General features: G+C 42.8%; 1 protein-coding gene across 2 annotated transcripts; it reads right to left on the bottom strand.

Annotated features, from left to right (window-relative positions):
• Positions 1 to 7,903: 7,903 nt before the first annotated feature.
• olah (oleoyl-ACP hydrolase) lies at positions 7,904 to 17,348 on the bottom strand. Of its 2 annotated transcripts, none has more exons than XM_046327455.1 (7): positions 17,264 to 17,348; positions 14,376 to 14,511; positions 10,455 to 10,593; positions 10,140 to 10,239; positions 9,820 to 9,989; positions 8,871 to 8,953; positions 7,904 to 8,585 (listed from the first exon to the last, which is right to left on the bottom strand). In XM_046327455.1, exons 2-7 carry the CDS (start codon positions 14,500 to 14,502, stop codon positions 8,443 to 8,445), a joined length of 762 nt encoding a protein of 253 aa, XP_046183411.1. In that variant the 5' UTR covers positions 14,503 to 14,511; positions 17,264 to 17,348; the 3' UTR covers positions 7,904 to 8,442. The 2 variants fall into 2 exon arrangements, with proteins under 2 accessions (XP_046183411.1, XP_046183410.1); XM_046327454.1 differs by having other exon boundaries at positions 7,914 to 8,585; positions 14,376 to 14,506; positions 17,264 to 17,345.
• Between the last annotated feature and the right edge of the window lie 2,955 nt (positions 17,349 to 20,303).

Raw genomic sequence — 20,303 nt, 5'->3', positions numbered from 1 at the left:
ATAACGTTACCATCCTACATGAATCTGCAGGTAGCTAACCAATCAGGTTCAATGTTAGCTAGCTAACATTAGGCTATAACTAGCAATGTAAATGGCTCTGAGATACAAATAATATAACTACACAGATCATACACATAACATTAGCTAGCTAGCCAAACAATTAACCATTATCCCAACTCATAACGTTACTACCCTACTCTAATTCCACTGATTTCAAAACGCGGTCCTCCAGAAAGTGGAGAGCAACACTTATTCAGTTCTACTACATGATATCTTTCAAAAAAGCTGCATTAAAAAGGATTACCTACACATACTGACCATTTCATGGTTATAGACAGAAGAGCGCTACATGGCAGACCAATCCGAGCTCATCTCTTATGTCCAGCCCACTCATTATCTTAGCCAATCATGGCTAGCGGGAAGGTTGCTGTCTTTTTCCATGCTAAACCAACTATGTTCATAATTTAACCATCGTATTCGTATTTACAGATGGCATACAAGTTTGTTTAAGGCACATGTACCAGAAGGCATTTCTGCCAAAAAACACAATTTGTTTTAAAAAATTGAAAAAGTTTGCATTCAAATGGCGCTCCTGTGAAGTAGTGACGTCCGACATATACCAGTATTTTTACAGTTGCTCTTTAGAAAAGTACATTTTACTTGAATAACTTGTATTCAAATAAAACATTTGTTTCTTAATCTTTCTAGCTGTGTCTATATGATCTACGAGTTTCTTGTGGATATACCATATGGTTCAAGAGAAAAGTCTAAATAATCGAGTCAACAACTCATCCAACTATTGACTTTGTTTTGCAACTGCCAACAGTTCGGTGCCAAAACGCTTACAACAAAGATATGACATTTTAAAAAGGTGCTACATATAATTTTTTTCTGAATTCCTCTCTTATGTGGAAGTTATGTGAATTGTAACAGCACAAGATTGCATTCATAGTCTCCCCCTCCTGGCATCCCATTTCCCCATAACATGCTGGAGACTTGCTCTTGAACCTTTTACTTTCGGTTATGGTCCACCAGCTTAGAACAGCTGTAATTGAAAATGTATTTCAGAGCGATTTAGATGGTACAATGATTCCCTACACTATTCAGTGCTTTCTCACATAAACTGAAATTGAGTGTATAATTTTAGCAACCAGGAAATTACAAAGCGTTTTCTACACTGGCCGATTGACCCGATTTCCACAGCCACGAAATCCAAACAGCTTTCCCATTTTGACAACAGATACCGGCGTGATCAGTGTATTACTTATCCACCAGTGTTGCGATTGGCGGTGTTAGATTCTGGGTTGAACTTAGACACTATCCTTCTGAGTAACCATGTTCTAACAGTGAACGAGACTGGTTTTTACATCAGAAGTTACGGGTTATCTGTAGGAGTCAGATGGCTTTAGAGTGTGTAGGGGAGACTGGTGGAGATCTTATAATCTAACAATGTCACTGAATGAGAGAGGGTAATGTATAACATTTACATTATGTCTGGATACGTTACTGTTAACCCTCAGGGATCTTATGGGAGGGATCCTCTGGGAGGAGAAGACACACAGTCTGGTATCAATAACCATGAAAGCCTTTAATTGATTTATTTCACCTTTATTTAACCAGGTAGGCTAGTTGAGAACAAGTTCTCATTTACAACTGCGACCTGGCCAAGATAAAGTGTAGCAATTCGACACGTACAACAACACAGAGTTACACATGGAATAAACAAAACATACAGTCAATAATACAGTAGAACAAAAGAAAACAAAGTCTATATACAGTGAGTGCAAATGAGGTAAGTTAAGGAAATAAATAGGCCAATTACAATATAGCAATTAAACACTGGAATGGTAGATCGGCAGAAGATGAATGTGCAGGTAGAGATACTGGGGTGCAAAGAAGCAAAATAAATAAATACCAGTATGGGGATGAGGTAGGTAGATAGATGGGCTGTTTACAGATGGGCTATGTAAAAGTGCAGTGATCTGTAAGCTGCTCTGACAGCTGGTGCTTAAAGCTAGTGAGGGAGATGTGAGTCTCCAGCTTCAGAGATTTTTGTAATTCGTTCCAGTCATGGGCAGCAGAGAACTGGAAGGAAAGACGACCAAAGGAGGAATTGGCTTTGGGCGTGACCAGTGAGATATACCTACTGGAGCACGTGCTACGAGTGGGTGTTGCTATGGTGACCAGTGAGCTGAGATAAGGCGGGCTTTACATAGCAGAGACTTGTAGATAACCTGTAGCCAGAGGGTTTGGCGACGAGTATTAAGAGCGGGCCAACCAATGAGAGCGTACAGGTCGCAATGGTGGGTAGTGTATGGGGCTTTGGTGACAAAACGGATGGCACTGTGATAGACTGCATCCAGTTTGTTGAGTAGAGTGTTGGAGGCTATTTTATAGATGACATCACCAAAGTCGAGGATCGGTAGGATGGTCAGTTTTACGAGGGCATGTTTGGCAGCATGAGTGAAGGATGCTGTGTTGTGATATAGGAAGCCGATTCTAGATTTAATTTTGGATTGGAGATGCTTAATGTGAGTCTGGAAGGAGAGTTTATAGTCTAACCAGACACCCAGGTATTTGAAGTTGTCCACGTATTCTAAGTTTACTTGCGTTTAAGAGCAAGTCGGAGGCCACGGAAGGAGAGTTGTATGGCATTGAAGCTCATCTGGAGGTTAGTTAACAGTGTCCAAGGAGGGGCCAGAAGTATACAGAATGGTGTCATCTGCGTAGAGGTGGATCAGAGAATCACCAGCAGCAAGAGCAACATCATTGATGTATACAGAAAAGAGAGTCGGCCCGAGAATTGAACCCTGTGGCACACCCATAGAGACTGTCAGAGGTCCGGACAACAGGCCCTCCAATTTGACACACTGAACTCTATCAGAGAAGTAGTTGGTAAACCAGGCGAGGCAATCATTTGAGAAACCAAGGCTGTCGAGTCTGCCAATAAGAATGTTGTGATTGACAGAGTCGAAAGCCTTGGCCAGGTCGATGAATACGGCTGCACAGTAATGTCTCTTATCGATGGCGATTACGATGTCGTTTAGAACCTTGAGAGTGGCTGAGGTGCACCCATGACCAGCTCTAAAACCAGATTGCATAGCGGAGAAGGTATGTTGGGATTCGACATGGTCAGTAATCTGTTTGTTAACTTGGCTTTCGAAGACCTTAGAAAGACAGGGTAGGATAGATATAGGTCTGTAGCAGTGTGGGTCTAGAGTGTCACCACCTTTGAAGAGAGGGATGACCGCGGCAGCTTTCCAATCTTTGGGAATCTCAGACGATACGAAAGAGAGATTGAACAGGCTAGTAATAGGGTTTCAACAATTTTGGCAGATAATTTTAGAAAGAGAGGGTCCAGATTGTCTAGCCCGGTTGATTTGTAGGGGTCCAGATTTTGCAGCTCTTTCAGAAAATCAGCTATCTGGATTTGGGTAAAGGAGAAATGGTGGGGGCTTTGGCGGGTTGCTGTGGAGGGTGGAGGGCAGTTGACCAGGGTAGGGATAGCCATGTGGAAAGCATGGCCAGCCGTAGAGAAATGCTTGTTGAAATTTATCGGTGGTGACAGTGTTTCCTAGCCTCAGAGAAATGGGCAGCTGGGAGGAGGTGTTCTTATTCTCCATGGACTTTACAGTGTCCCAGAACTTTTTTGAGTTAGTACTACAGGATGCAAATTTCTGTTTGAAAAAGCTTGCCTTAGCTTTCCTAACTGCCTGTGTATATTTGTTCCTAACTTCCCTGAAAAGTTGCATATCATGGGGGATATTCGATGCGAATGCAGAACGCCACAGGATGTTGTTTTTGTGCTGGTCAAGGGCAGACAGGTCTGGAGTGAACCAAGGACTATATCTATTCCTAGTTCTACATTTTTTGAGAGGGGCACAGCCTTGAGTTGGGGAGGAGTAAGCACTATGGGGTAGAGGTCAGGTTAGATGAAGTGAGGAAGAACAGATATCACTAAGGCTCTGTCTAGCAACAGAGATGCATTGGCTGTTCATTTGTGGAGGTGGAGACTCAACCTAGGAGAAAGGGTTAAATATCCATGCTTGTGTGACATGTCATTTGTCTGAATTACTATTGTGACCCCAATCCTGAAAGCTCATATCGCCAGGAACACAAACACTCTTTCCTTTACAACACAGAGCTTTACAATCACGTGTCTGGATGTTGTCTGTATTTAGGACTGAGCATACCTATCAACCCAAAACCAAGTGGATCCCGGTTGTAAATCATTATCATAACACAAATTAAACTTTAGAACCTAGAGGATAGTTATTTAAAAGGTTTATATGTGTTTATTATTTTGATAATAAAAATAGGAATTTATGTACAGTGAAACAAAATATAAACATGTAAATTGTCAGTCCCATGTTTCATGAGCTGAAATAAAATATCCCAGAAATTTTCCATATGCATAAAAAGCTTATTTTTCTCATATTTGGTGCAAAAATGTGTTTACACCCTTGTTAATGAGCATTTCTCCTTTGCCAAGATAATTCACCTGGGGCAGCAGGTAGCCTAGTGGTTAGAGCGTTGGACTAGCAGCCGAAAGGTTGCAAAATCAAATCCCGAGCTGACAAGGTAAAAATCCATTGTTCTGCCCCTGAACAAGGCAGTTAACCCACTGTTCCTAGGCTGTCATTGAAAATCAGAATTTGTTAACAGACTTGCCTAGTTAAATAAAGGTAAAAATACTTTTTTTTAAATCCACCTGGCAGGTGTGGCATATCAAGAATCTGATTAAACAGCGTGATCATTACACAGGTGCATCTTGTGCCAGGGACAATAAAAGGCCACTCTAAAATGTGCATTTTTGTCACACAATTCCAGTCTCAAGATTTGAAGGAGTGTGCAATTGGCACGACGACAGCAGGAATGTCCATCAGATCGGTTGCCAGAGAATTTAAATGTTCATTTCTCTACCATAAGCTGCCTTCAACAATGTTTTTAAGAATTTGGCAGTACGTCTAACCAGCCTCGCAACCACAGACCACGTGTAACTACACCAGCCCAGGACCTCCACATCTGGCTTCTTCAACTGCGGGATCGTCTGAGACTAGCCACCCGGATAGCTGATGAAACTGTGGAGTATTTCTGTCTGTAATAAAGCCCTTTCGTCAGGAAAAACTTTGTCTGATTGGCTGGGCTTGGCTCCCCAGTGGGTGGGACTACGCCCTCCCTGGTCCACCTATGGCTGTGCCCCTGCCCAGTCATGTGAAATCCAGATTAGGACCTAATGAGTTTACTTCAATTGACTGATTCCTTATATGTAACTCAGTTACATATAAGGAATCTTAACTGTAACTCAGTAAAATGTTTGAAATTGCTGCATTTATATTTTTGTTCGGTATATTTGTATTATAACATCTGAAAAACATGTAAACTCAACTGTTATTAGGTCTCAATATTCACTAAACATTGTACTCTTTACATACAGTATATGCATTTGAAGTCATTAATTTACATACACCTTAGCCAAATACATTTAAACTCAAAGTTTTTCACAATTCCTGACATCCGAGTAAAAATTCCCTGTCTTAGGTCAGTTAGGATCACCACTTTATTTTAAGAATGTGAAACGTCAGAATAAAAGTAGAGAGAATTATTTATTTCAGCTTTTATTTCATCACATTCCCAGTGGGTCAGAAGTTTACATACACTCAATTAGTATTTGGTAGCATTGCCTTTAAATTGATTAACTTGGGTCAAACGTTTCAGGTGGCCTTCCACAAGCTCCCCACAATAAGTTGGGTGAATTTTGGCCAATTCCTCTTGACAAAGCTTGTGTAACTGAGTCAGGTTTGTAGGCCTCCTTCCAAAGGATGAACCAGACTTGTGGAGGTCTACAATTTTCTTTCCTGAGGTCTGGGATGATTTCTTTTGATTTACTCATGATATCAAGCAAAGAGGCACTGAGTTTGAAGGTAGGCCTTGAAATACATCCACAGGTACACCTCCAATTGACTCAAAATAGCAGAAGCTTCTAAAGCCATGACATAATTTCCTGGAATTTTCCAAGCTGTTTAAAGGCACAGTCAACTTAGTGCGTGTACATTAATCCACACATAAAACGGTTGACCGACATCAGTTTAGTTTATCTTTCAATCACCCACGTGGGTAAAACCAATGGAGATGGCACGTGGGTATCTGCTTATATAAACCAATGAGGAGATGGGAGAGGCAGGACTTGATGTGAGGCCTGTGGCAATTTCCTCTTCTGTCTAATGGTAAGTTCACCACTGCATCATTTATTGTGTTGAGATTCCCATTCACTAGCCTAACCATCCGTTTTTTGCAAGTTCGTCAAGAACGTTTGACCCCCGGTCGAGGTTAGAATCCCAGTCGAGGCTACCTCCGAATGAGCTACAATACACTTCCATAGTTGGTTTGTATTTATTATGGATCCCCATTAGCTGCTGCCTTCCTGGGGTCCAGCTAAATTAAGGCAGTTTTTACAGTTTAAAACATTAAAACAATACATTCACAACAAACAGTGTGCCCTCAGGCCCATACCACACATCTACAGTACTAAATCTATGTGTATGCATGTGTCTGTGCCTATGTTTGTATTGTCGTTCCATGAGGTGTTTTTTTTGTTGTCTGTTTTTGAAATCACATTTTACTGCTTGCATCAGTTACTTGATGTGGACTAGAGTTCCATGTAGTCATGGCTCTACTGTGCGCCTAGTACTGTGTGCCTCCCACAGTCTGATGAATTCATGAATGCCATTTTTATGTATCTGCATCCAGTATGATGGAAGTTGGAGGACGTTGTGTGTGAAAATGCTAACTAGCTTAGCACAAAGGCTAGAGGTCTACAGGAACAGTTAGCATGCTAACACTTTTGATCAGAACACAAAGTGACAGATGCACACATGGTGCCAAAACTGGCACAGATATTCTCCATCCTCATGGACATCAGGCTCAGTAGAATGTCATTGGTACAGTAATGGTAACAGACTATGTCCCAAATGGCACCCTGTTCTCTACATATAGCGCTGGTCAAAAGCAGTACACTATAAAAGGGAATAAGGTGCAATTTGGGAGACAAACATTGGTATACAGAGGACTATATTGACTATAGCTCAGCATTCAACACCATAGTACCCTCCAAGCTTATCACTTATCATTAAGCTTGAGGCCCTGGGTCTCAACCCCACCCTGTGCAATTGGGTCCTGGACTTCCTGACGGGCCGCCCCCAGGTGGTGACAGTAGGAAACAATATCTCCACTTCACTGATCCTCAACACTGGGGGCCCACACGGGTGCGTGCTGTCAGGAAAATAACCTCCCACTCAACATCAACAAAACAAAGGAGATGATTGTGGACTTCAGAAAACAGCAGATGGAGCACCCCCCAGCCACATCAAGGAACAGCAGTGGAGAAGATGGAAAGTTGTTCCTCGGCGTACAAATCACTGACAAACTCACACAGACAGTGTGGTGAAGGTGGCGCAACAGCGCTTCTTCAACCTCAGGTGGCTGAAGAAATTTGGCTTGTCACCCAAAACACTCAAACTTTAACAGATGCACAATTGAGAGCATCCTGTCGGGCTGCATCACCGCCTGGTACGGCAACTGCACCGCCCACGGCCGCAGGGCTCTCCAGAGGGTGGTGTGGTCTGCACAACGCGTCCGGGGGCAAACTACCTGCCCTCCAGGACACCTACAACACCCAATGTCACAGGAAGGTCAAAAAGATAATCAAGGACAACAACCACCTGAGCCACTGCCTGTTCACCTTGCTACCATCCAGAAGGCAAGGTCAGTACAGGTGCATTAAAGCTGGGACCAAGAGACTGAAAAAAAAACTTCTAGCTCAAGGCCATCAGACTGTTAAAACAGCCATTACTAGTACATTAGAGGCTGCTGCCTACATAGACTTGAAATCATTGGACACTTTAATAATGGAACACTAGTCACTTTAATAATGTTTACATATCTTGCATTACTCATCTCATACGTATATACTGTATTTTATACTATCTATTGCATCTTAGGCTATGCCACTATCATTGCTCATCCATATATTTATATATTGTTATTTGATTCCTTACATTTATGTGTATTAGGTATTTGTTATGGAATTGTTAGATATTGCTGCATTTTCGGAACTAGAAGCACAAGCATTTTGCTACTCGCGCAATAACATCTGCTAATCACGTGTACGTGACCAATCAAATTTGATTTATTTGATTTGAGAAATAGTCAGGCCATCTCTCTGGATTCCATTTTAGGCTGTAATACATCTTACATCACTCGTAAAATCCTAGACGCATTGGCTAGATTCACATGGTCAACAAACCCTACTTCCCTCATTTGCATTATTGCTCAAAGGCATAGATACTAGTGTTGAAATGCTTATTGGACTAAGTACAACTGGTTGTGTTACTACAATGAAAACATGATACATTTCCTTTGCTGCCACTGTGCCCGTCATAGCTACAAGTAGTCCATTTCCGCCATCTCCAGATACTTTGTGATGTAGTCCAATATGATCTTCTCATTGGCTGCATCTTTTAAATAAAAGTGAGCTCCAGGTAGCATTTGCACTGCAAAATCTCCAGATGATATGTCTTTCCATGCTGTTAAATGAGAAAAGGGAAAGACACACACCACATTTACAGTTGTGATGGAAACAGATCACCATTCGGTTTCAGCAACTAAAGTTCTAAAGCAACGTCAGAGTTCTCTGAAGACCTTACACAAACAGCCAGGACACCTACAGCTGAACTGTGCTCATCACTTAGGACAAAATGGCCATTTTTTTTGTGTGTTAAATCACAGGGTGTTACAGCAGTGTAACTTATGGAGAGAATCGCTAGACATCACATGGAAAGCAGAGATGCACGAGACATCAGAGCGCTGACCTTGTAAGTCATGAGGCATGTCCTGCTGTCCATCGAAGCATGTGACTGGGCATGAGAGGAGAGGACTCTCTGGCCTGTCACACCTGGAACACAAGAACAATCTTGATGACATATTTATACAAAAGCAGCCCAAACATCGACCATGTCAGAATTAAAGAGTGACTGCCTTTAATAAAGAACAACGAATCCCTTTGAAAACGGGCTGTGTAGCATCGATTAAAGTAAAAAAAAAAAAGTTATTTTTGTTATAAAGTCAGTCTCATCTAAAATGGAGTTTGGAACATCCGTGTGCCACAATGGGTAAATTCATTTGACTGTCTATTTTCCCACTAACATGGGGTGAACAGCTGCGATGATTAAACTCTATCCAATAGCATAGACAGTGAAACAGATCGACTGATTAAGACATGTTGAACTTTTTTTACTTGAGAAATACTCCAAACATTTACTCAACTAAAACATCCGACAAAAAAGGTCAACATTTATTACAGATTTCGAGGAAGTGAAATAGGCTACAGTGTCTCATGGGGGAAAAACATTAACCAACCGCGGAACCGGTCAGGAAACACACCGCAGACTGAAATCTTGTTTTTCTAATGAGAAACAGAAAAACACGTGCCAATCGGCGTGTTCAGATAGTCTTTAACTCCATAGCCATTGCATTATACAGTGCATTATAGGGAAATAATGCACGCTCTAGAATGCCCTTCTAGACAATCAGAATTGAGTATTCAACAATGCCATGGTATAAGGGGTAATAAATGTGTTGTTAATTAACATTTACAGGCCAGAGGTGCTAATAGAATGTGCGTCCCAATAATATCTCCTATCTTCTGAAGTGTGGGGAAATGTCCACCATATTTCTTATACCAGCAATTTCTTTTCAAATGAGTGAAAGTGCACACTTTGGGAGGAAAGAGAGAATTGTGACAAAGCTAGAGACGCCCACCTGTAGTTCTCCACCACGTGGAGGTCGGCTTTCAGCGCAGGTAGGAAGAGCTTTACAACCTCAGGATTGGCCAGTAACTCGGGGGGAGTCCCACCAATCCTGGTCATCCACTGGAGGAACTCCTCGTCTGATAAATCACTTCTCTTTGGGGCTTGGATACGCATCTCAGACTAGAAAGAAAGGAAAAACTAAAGGATGTCTGCTTTAGGTCAGTACATTAACTGGCAGCATTTCAAAAGGTATGAGAAATGCCCATATTGCACATGTTATATTGTATAAATGATGTTCCGTTGTTACATGATTGCTATTATAGTACTCACGTAGGGTGCTGAGGCACCAGACAGGAAGATGTGAATTGGTTCCAGCTTGTGGACTCTTTTCAAAGTATCTGCTATAGCAAAGCTGGTCATGGCGCCAAAGCTGTGACAGTGCAGAATAACGATCAAAGGTCATCACAATTCTGACAACTTTGGATCAATAAAATGTAGCTTCAGATAAGGAGCATGATGACTATAGATCAAACAGTTCCCTCAGTAATTAAGTGTGCCATCAAACTGTCCTCGTGACAACCCGATTTTGTTCTGGGTGACGAGATTCATACCTAAGTGGCACTGATGATATTTTTCTACTTGTACCTGTGGCCAAAGAGGGCAAACGGTTTCTCCTTGAGCACCGGCAGTAGCACATTGATGACCTCATCTACAATCTGCTCCATGCTTTGAAAGAAGGGCTCTTTGGCTCGAGCCTCCCGGCCAGGAAGTTTAACAGCGTACACTAGCAAAGAACAAAGTGGAAGATAGAAACATTGGGTCTCCTTTCCCTTCACTAAACCTACAGCTCATGAATCATGATGCAATTTCAATTGACCAATCCTATTTTTATAATATAAATTAGAGCCTGACCGATATGGGTTTCTTGGGTCCGATACTGATTTTAGGGAGGAAAAAGTCACTAATGATCAATATATATATATTTTTAACTACAAACAAAGGATTAACAGATACTCTAAAAGGAACATTTCTTAACTAAATATTAAAATGATGTGGTTTACATCAAAAAGCTTCTAAATCCTCTAGAAAAACCAAACACTTGTTCCGTTTACCTTCTTAGGTTGAACTTTTAAAAAATGTGTCCATCTATAGCAGGGGATAAAAATGCAGAATTGTTTTGTTGCTGAAGCACCACAAGCAAATTATTAAACAAGGGATGAATGAATCACACTGTCTCCATAAATGTTAAACTTCACTGTTCACACGTTCACAACCTATTCATTGAAATGCAGTACCACGCAGTACATGTCAACACTAGGTGTCAGCATTTGTTTTGAGTAGATTCAATGTAGTGCTTCCAAATCAAACTTTATTTGTCACATGCGCCAAATACAACAAGTGAAGACTTTACGGTGAGATACTTACTTACAAGCCCTTAACCAACAGTGCAGTTCAAGAAGGGTTAAGAAAACATTCACTAATTAGACTAAAATAAAAAGTCACACAATAAGAATAACGAGGCTATATACAGAGGGCACTGGTATGAAGTCAGTGTGCGGGGGAACAGGTTAGTTGAGGTCATTTCTACATGTAGGTAGAGGTGAAGTGACTATGCATAGATAATAAACAGCGAGTAGCTGTACAAAAGGGAGGGGGGGGGGGTCAATGTAAATTGTCCAGTGGCGATTTTATCAATTGTTCAGCAGTCTTATGGCTTGGGGGTAGAAGCTGTTGAGGAGCCTTTTGGTCCTAGACTTGGCGCTCCAGTACTACTTACCGTGTGGTAGCAAAGAAAACAGTCTGACTTGGGTGACTGGAGTCTGACAATTTTATGGGCTTTCCTCTGACACAGCCTATTGTATAGGCCCTGGATGGCAGGAAGCTAGGCCCCAGTGATGTACTGGGCCGTTCGCACTATAAGAATAACGAGGCTATATACAGAGGGCACTTGTATCAAGTCAGTGTGCGGGGGAACAGGTTAGTTGAGCCCTCTGTAGTGCCTTACGGTCAGCTGCTGAGCAGTTGCCATACCAGGCGGTGATGCAACCGGTCAAGATGCTCTCGATGGTGCAGCTGTAGAACCTTTTGAGGATCTGGTGACCCATGCCAAATCTTTTCAGTCTCCTGAGGGGGGAGAGGTTTTATTGTGCCCTCTTTACGACTGTTTTGGTATGTTTGGACCATGATAGTTCGTTGGTGATGTGGACACCAAGGAACTTGAAACTCTCGACCTGCTCCACAACAGCCCAGTTGCAGAGGGAGGTCTTTAGGCCCAGAGTCCTTAGCTAAGTGATCCTGGGCACTATGGTGTTGAAATCTGAGCTGTAGTCAATGAACAGCATTCTCACATAGGTGTTCCTTTTGTCAATAATCAAAGGTCATGTAAACAAACACTTTATGGAAACCTTGCATTGAGATCTTGGTTAGTGCACATGCTAACTGTTCATTACACCAATGTTTTCTTACACCAATGTTTTCTCAAGGTTTAAAAATCCATCTTTAAAAACTGTCTCTCCCCCTTTATCTACACTGATTGAAGAGGATTCAACAAGGGACATCAATAAAGGATCATAGCTTTCACCTGTTCAGTCTATGTCATGGAAAGAGCAGGTGTCAATGTTTTGTACACTCAGTGTATATTTCAACTGCAAATGGCATACGCTGATGACTAAAAACGTTAATGCAAGAATAACCTTGCCGCAATGGTTTTAGTCATACACCTAATTCAGCTATCTCTCTCATGAATGCAAGCGCATGACCTGAATGATAGACTGGCGCCAAATATCTTGCTTTTTGTAGTTTGTGGGAAACTAACTAAATAAGCCCACACAGTAAGTGCTATTTTTGTATCAAGGAGTGTTCACTTTGGCGTCAGTCCGGTGTCCGCACATAAGTAGCACAGAGATTTCTAGCTAGGTTAACACACATACTTACACACACACGCATACATATGCCATGCCCACACAGCCATCTCCATAAACAAACATTGGCAGTAGAATGAGCACAGTGACATTCAACGTGGCACCATCATAGGATGCAACCTTTCCAACACAACAAGTAATTCGTCAAATTTCTGCCCTGCTAGAGTTGCCCCGATCAACTGTGCTGTTGTGAAGTGGAAACGTCCAGGAGCAACAACGGCTCAGCCGCAAAGTGGTAGGCCAACCCAAGCTCACAGAACGGGACGCCAAGTGCTGAAGCGCGTAAAAATAGTCTGTCCTCAGGTACAACACTCACTACCGAACTCCTTCTGGAAGCAACGCCAGCACAATACCTGTTTGTCGGCAGCTTCATTAAATGGGTTTCCACAGCCGAGCAGCCACACAAGCCTAAGATCACCATGCGCAATGCCAAGTGTTGGCTGGGGTAGTTTAAAGTTCGCTGCCATTGGACTCTGGAGCAGTGGAAACGCATTCTCTGGAGCGATAAATCACACTTCACCATCTGGCAGTCCGACGGACAAATCTGGGTTTGGCAGATGCCAGGAGGACGCCATCTGCCCCAATGCATAGTGCCAACTGTAAAGTTTGGTGGAGGAGGAATAATGGTCTGGGGATGTGTTTTTATGGTTCGGACTTGGGCCCTTAGTTCCAGTGAACTAAAATCTTAACACTACAGCATACAATGACATTCTAGACGATTCTGTGCTTCCAACTTTGTGGCAACAGTTTAGGGCAGGCCCTTTCCTTTTTCAGCATGACAATGCCCCTGTGCACAAAGCAAGTCCATACAGAAATGGTTTGTCGATATCAGTGTGGAAGAACTTGACTGACTTGCACAGAGCAGTGACCTGAACCCAATCGAACACCTTTGGAATGAATTGGACCGCCGACTGCGAGCCACGCCTAATTGCCCAACATCAGTCCCCGACCTCACTAATGCTTGTGGCTGAATGGAAGCAAGTCTCCGCAGCAATGTTCCAACATCTAGTCTAAAGCCTTCCCAGAAGAGTGGAGTCTGTTATACAGCAAAGGTGGGCCCAACTCCATATTAATGCCCATGATTTTGGAATGAGATGTTCGACAAGCAGGTGTCCACACACACTACATGCCCAAAAGTATCTTGCCGGCTAGATAGAGCCTAACTACATAGCTGTCTAGCTAGCCAGCTAACGTTAACTAAGTGAGAATGGGATGAGGACAGGGCTGTTTGCTTGGTGAAGTGTACTTTGATTATTTACTTATTCAAATATGCCATCACCAGATGTGGCAAGCTACTCACCGTCAAACCACCATGCCTACTCTCTCTTGACTTAGGGCTGAATGTTGTTCAATGAGCATCTCGTAGAATGCCATCTTTAGGCAACCATTGAAAAATTCAAAAAATGACAGCAAATAAGACATACTGTATTCGTTAATTCTATGTATATAATATTGCAGGTTTATATGCGGAATAAAGACAGACACATATTTCCGTGAAAGATAAAAGAGAAATAATTGGCCGATAATATTGGTCAACCGATTTATCGGTCGGGCTCTAAAAATAATAGAACCTTATGTAAAGCGCCTTTGGGTCTTTGAAAATGGATATGTAAATCCAATGTATTATAATCATCATCATCATTACCTTCAATGGAGGTGAGGATTTTCCCCCAGCGTGCATAGTGTATGGAACCTCCACCTGCCCATGGGAAGCATATCAGCCTGGCCACGGCATCAGGTCTCTTACTGAAGCAGTTGATCACCTTGTCCATTCTACTGTACTTGACAAGAGAAATGAAAATAAGAAATAGGCCTATGTATAATGCTGTAAAATTGAAGATGACATGTGCTAAGGTCAGCATCCTGGAGTCGCCTCCTCACAGTTGACCTTGAGACTGGTGTTTTGCTGGTACTATTTGATGTCACGGGTGCACCTCAGCCACGCTCAAGGTACTGAACGATATCATAACCGCCATCGATAAAAGACAGTATTGTGCAGCAGTCTTCATCGACCTGGCCAAGGCTTTCGACTCTGTCAATCACCATATTCTTATTGGCAGACTCAGTAGCCTCGGTTTTTCTAATACCGTGCCTTGCCTGGTTCACCAACTACTTTGCAGACAGAGTTCAGTGTGTCAAATCGGAGGGCATGTTGTCCGGTCCTCTGGCAGTCTCTATGGGGGTACCACAGGGTTATATTCTCAGGCCGACTCTTTTCTCTGTATAAATCAATTATGTTGCTCTTGCTGCGGGCGATTCCTTGATCCACCTCTACGCAGACGACACCATTCTGTATACTTCTGGCCCTTCCTTGGACACTGTGCCATCTAACCTCCAAATGAGCTTCAATGCCATACAACACTCCTTCTGTGGCCTCCAACTGCTCTCGCACCCGCACGCCTGACCAGCATCACCACCCTGGATGGTTCCGACCTTGAATATGTGGACATCTATAAGTACCTAGGTGTCTGGCTAGACTGTAAACTCTCCTACCAGACTCATATCAAACATCTCCAATCTAAAATCAAATCTAGAGTTGGCTTTATATTCCGCAACAAAGCCTCCTTCACAAAGCCGCCAAACTTACCCTAGTAAAACTGACTATCCTACCGATCCTTGACTTCGGCGATGTCATCTACAAAATAGCTTCCAATACTCTACTCAGCAAACTGGATGCAGTTTATCACAGTGCCACCCGTTTTGTTACTAAAGTATCTTATACCACCCACGACTGCGACCTGTATGCTCTAGTCGGCTGGCCCTCGCTACATATTTGTCGCCAGACCCACTGGCTCCAGGTCATCTACAAGTCCATGCTAGGTAAAGCTCCGCCTTATCTCAGTTCACTGGTCACGATGGCAACACCCACCTGTAGCACGCGCTCCAACAGGTGTATCTCACTGATCATCCCTAAAGCAAACACCTCATTTGGCCACCTTTCCTTCCAGTTCTCTGCTGCCTGTGACAAATTTGCAAAAATCGCTTAAGCTGGAGACTTTTATCTTCCTCACCAACTTTAAACATCTGGTATCTGAGCAGCTAACCGATCACTGCAGCTGTACATAGTCCATCAGTAAATAGCCCACCCAATTTACCTACCTCATCCCCATACTGTTTTTATTTATTTACTTTCCTGCTCTTTTGCACACCAGTATCTCTACCTGCACATGACCATCTGATCATTTATCACTCCAGTGTTAATCTGCAAAATTGTAATTATTCACCTACCTCCTCATGCCTTTTGCACACAATATTAATAGACTATTTTTTTCTACTGTGTATTGACTTGTTTATTGTTTACTCCATGTGTAACTCTGTGTTGTTGTCTGTTCACACTGTTGTGCTTTATCTTGGCCAGGTCGCAGTTGTAAAAAGGAACTTGTTCTCAACTAGCCTACCTGGTTAAATAAAGGTGAAATAAATAAATAAAAAAGCTGCCAGTTGAGGACTTGTTAGGCGTCTGGTTGGTTTTCCGATTGCCCAATGTCAAACAAACTAAAACACCTAAACAAAACCATGTGTTCATGCAAGTAATTTGTTTATTGGAGAAAAATGCTCATGTTTAATCCATTATTGATTATCAAGAAGCATAACTTTCCTCTCAAACTTCATATCATTTTCGTCTTCCAACAACATGCAGGAGAAAACAGCGCAATAGCCTCTCGCTCTAACCGCGCCGTGGATAGGGTATATTCAGTAGTCTTTATCGGCGCGATAAATAGATAAGACTCGGGCTCTAACCCGGGCCCTAATCAGCATGCTCTCATAAATATGCTGACTACTCACATAATGTTTTAGACATATCAAGTTATGGTAAGCTACTGCGTGAGTATCATCCAATGTTCGCAGTCAAACAACCAATAATACTGCGTGCCTCGGGTTATTTTCCTGTTTTTGGTCCAGACTGGCACCACATCACGAATGGAACTGGCACCACGTCACGAATGGAACTGGCACCACGTCACGAATGGAACTGGCACCACGTCACGAATGGAACTGGCACCACGTCACGAATGGAACTGGCACCACGTCACGAATGGAACTGGCACCACGTCACGAATGGAACTGGCACCACGTCACGAATGGAACTGGCACCACGTCACGAATGGAACTGGCACCACGTCACGAATGGAATCGGACCGAGCACTCTTTTTTTGAGTGAACCACGGTGCGCTGTTAGTGCGCTCCCGTGTGCTGATAGAGTTCACACCCGTCCAAACGAACCGAAATAAGGGCGAATATGTGCCAGAGATCGTAAAAGACGCTCGAAACCAATTTGGTGCGAAAGCCATCATACTTTCCTGTGCATCAGGATGCAAAGGTATAATGGAACAAACTGACGACTACCAAAACGCAAACTTTTTTTATACCAGGTGCAATGTATAGGTTTATAAGTTACAGCAAACGAACCATGTTTGTTTGGATTTTGGTCACATTACTGCCAGATCCAGTTCTTACACTTAATGTAGCTTACTAAATCTCACGTCACTGAAGAATTTCTAAGCGTTAACTAGTATGTCATACTGTAAATACCTGTTAAATAGTCGTGGCACCTCACATTTTCTCAAAGCAATCCCTTCAATTTTAAAGCTTCCTGGTTCTCTCGTTTCCTTCTTCTTCTTCTTAGCGAATTGGCTGGCAGATCGCATCCAACTTTTAAATGCATACACTGCCACCTACTGTGCTGGTGTGTGAGGCCATTCACAGCCTACCGACATTAAATTCTTATTAAGGGAATACAAAATTGGGGAAAAGGAAAATTGCCCTGCCAACTATTAGCCCTCTCTCTAAAAAAACCACCAACCCATTCCACTATTTAACCCTATCTAGTCCTATTCCAGAACCAATGGAGGCTGATGAAGGGAGGGCAGCTCATAATAATGGCTGGAAAGGTGCAAATGGAATGGCATCAATGACATGGAAACCATGTGTTTTAAGTATTTGATACCATTCCACCTATTGCGCTCCAGTCATTAACACGAGCCTGTCTTCCCCAATTAAGGTGGCACCAACCTCCTATGTCAGAACACTACCACTCAACACCCCCTGCAGCTGTTCTGCAGCAAATCCTTACAATCCCAAGTATTTCTCTGCCTCTGCTACCACAGTCCTGGTTCTTCTCTTCTTCAGGTTTGGTTAGTAAACGGATGCTGAAATAGATCAAAAGTTTCATCTGAAGTCTGGAGTGTGGAATTACATGGTAAATAATTCATTTATATATATATTATATTAAATATATAAATAACTTAACTATGGATGTACAGTACTACATATCATATTAAATATATAAATAATGTCATTCTGGATGTATGGTACTGAGGCCAGTGAAACATTTTGGACCAAAGATTTGGAAGTGTATTTTACCCCAATAGGGTCTTTACCACTTTTGCTATGTACTGTACCCTGTCCCTATGCACTGCATTGTCAAATCCCTTATAAATAAAGGATCACTGACACCTTTTTCTTTCACGAAGTGTAATTCTCTTTCAGGCCATTCGGTTCGACATCTCACCTCTTTTGCGGGTCATTGGTTGAGGCCTTATTCAATCATGCCTAACAGGCCAATCAACGCTTTGTGGGTGTAGGAGAGAACGGGTATGTTTATCCCATTTTTACAATCAACATCACTCCATCAAGGGAAATATACTATTCTTTCTAACAAAGATATGTAAGGGATAAATGCCAACGTTCTGTACATTAGACGTTCTGTACATTAGATGTTCTGATATACATTAATGTACAGAACGGAAGCGTTTATCCCGCTTATACCACAGTTGCCCCCCCAAAATATTAAAGCACACATTTACCGGTATTAAAACATATTTTTTGGGCCTCCTTAGTGGCGTAGCGGTTAGTACAGACCCGGGTTTCATTGTCCCATTGCACTTTCTGAACGATTCCTCCAAAACATTGGTGCTGCTGGCTTCCCGTTAAGCTGGCGGGTGTTAAGGAGTGCGTTTAACCTCATGTTTCGGAGGACACATGAATCCTTCACCTCCTCTCCCAAGCCCGTTGGGGAGTTGCAGCGATGAGACAAGATCAAATCTTATTTTTCGTTGATATTTTCATACTTTTTACAAGCAAATTAATACTTACTCATCTATTGATTGCTAGAGACGCGACCCAGTCGTTCATTAGATTAGTTTGATATTTACAAACATAACCCAGTCGTTAGTTCTTTATGTTCCGTTGCTATGCTCAGTGGCAAAGTTCTTATCCCTTGCTTGCAGCTAGCTAGCCAACTAGCTACAGCTACCAGAGTATGTGAGCGGAGCTGGAGTGGAGCGAGGAGTGGAGCATGCCCAATTTGACTGGAGTCTGGAGAGAGTTTCGCAAAGGCTGAAGCATCGGCCTTCTAGCCCGCTCCAATTTCACTTAATTAGCTCTGGGCATGCCCGGCCCAGCATGCATTTGTAGGCTACTTGTGTACTGCTATAGCACCTTGCTTTAGGTACAGTCTTGGAGTTCGCTAAATCTTTTCATAAAGAAACTGATAAAACACTCAGGTGCAATATCAAGGTGACTTACAAAGATGAGGACCAAGAGCAAGATAGGGAGTGTGATGAGGGAGTGTTGTGATGTAACTAAAGGCGCCGCTGCGCCTTCTTCACCACGCTGTCTGTGTGGGTGGACCATTTCAGTTTGTCCGTGATGTGTACGCCGAGGAACTTAGAACTTTCCACCTTCTTCACTACTGTCCCGTCGATGTGGATAGGGGGCTGCTCCCTCTGCTGTTTCCTGAAGTCCACGATCAGCTCCTTTGTTTTGTTGACATTGAGTGTGAGGTTATTTTCCTGACACCACTCTCCAAGGGCCCTTATCTCCTCCCTGTAGGCCGTCTCGTCGTTGTTGGTAATCAAGCCTACCACTGTAGAGTCGTCTGCAAACTTGATGATTGAGTTGGAGGTGTGCATGGCCACACAGCCATGGGTGAACAGGGAGTACAGGAGAGGGCTGAGAAAGTACCCTTGTGGGGCCCCAGTGTTGAGGATCAATGGGTTTCCTACCCTCACCACCTATGGGTGGCCCGTCAGGAAGGCCAGGACCCAGTTGCACAGGGCGGGGTCGAGACCTAGGGTCTTGAGCTTAATGACGAGTTTGGAGGGTACTATGGTGTAAAATGCTAAGCTGTAGTCGATGAACAGCATTATTACATAGGTATTCCTCTTGGCCAGATGGATTAAGGCAGTGTGCAGAGTGATTGTGATTGCATCGTCTGTGGACATATTGGGGCGGTAAGCAAATTGAAGTGGATCTAGGGTGTCAGGTAGGGTGGGAGTGATATGATCCTTGACTAGTCTCTTAAAGCACTTCATGAAGATGGAAGTGAGTGCCTCATGGCAATAGTCGTTTAGCTCAGTTACCTTAGCTTTCTTGGGAACAGACCATGTACCACGAATATAACAAAACATTTTTACTCTAGTATGCAGGCACGGCGGGCCTTATGGCTTAAATATTTCAGGATGTTGTGCATCCCTGGAGATTATCAGAATTCATGTAAACATTACAGTTTTGAAAACAGGGCTTTTCCTCAAAAAAGGTGGTCTCTTGGCACAACTTATGGGGTAAATTG

The sequence above is a fragment of the Oncorhynchus gorbuscha genome, linkage group LG24 (assembly GCF_021184085.1).
Source record: "Oncorhynchus gorbuscha isolate QuinsamMale2020 ecotype Even-year linkage group LG24, OgorEven_v1.0, whole genome shotgun sequence".
NCBI classification, from domain to species: Eukaryota; Metazoa; Chordata; class Actinopteri; order Salmoniformes; family Salmonidae; genus Oncorhynchus; species Oncorhynchus gorbuscha.
Note: the sequence above shows the minus strand (reverse complement) of the source record. Positions and strands in the feature narration are given on the sequence as shown.

Excerpts from the sequence above, each read along its gene's own strand:
- olah (XM_046327455.1), bottom strand. The coding sequence starts at position 14,502 with ATGGACAAGGTGATCAACTGCTTCAGTAAGAGACCTGATGCCGTGGCC. Across the intron at positions 10,240-10,454 it reads TTTGCCCTCTTTGGCCACAG|CTTTGGCGCCATGACCAGCT; the intron begins GTACAAGTAGAA and ends GCACTGTCACAG. Across the intron at positions 8,954-9,819 it reads CACGTGGTGGAGAACTACAG|GTGTGACAGGCCAGAGAGTC; the intron begins GTGGGCGTCTCT and ends CTTGTGTTCCAG.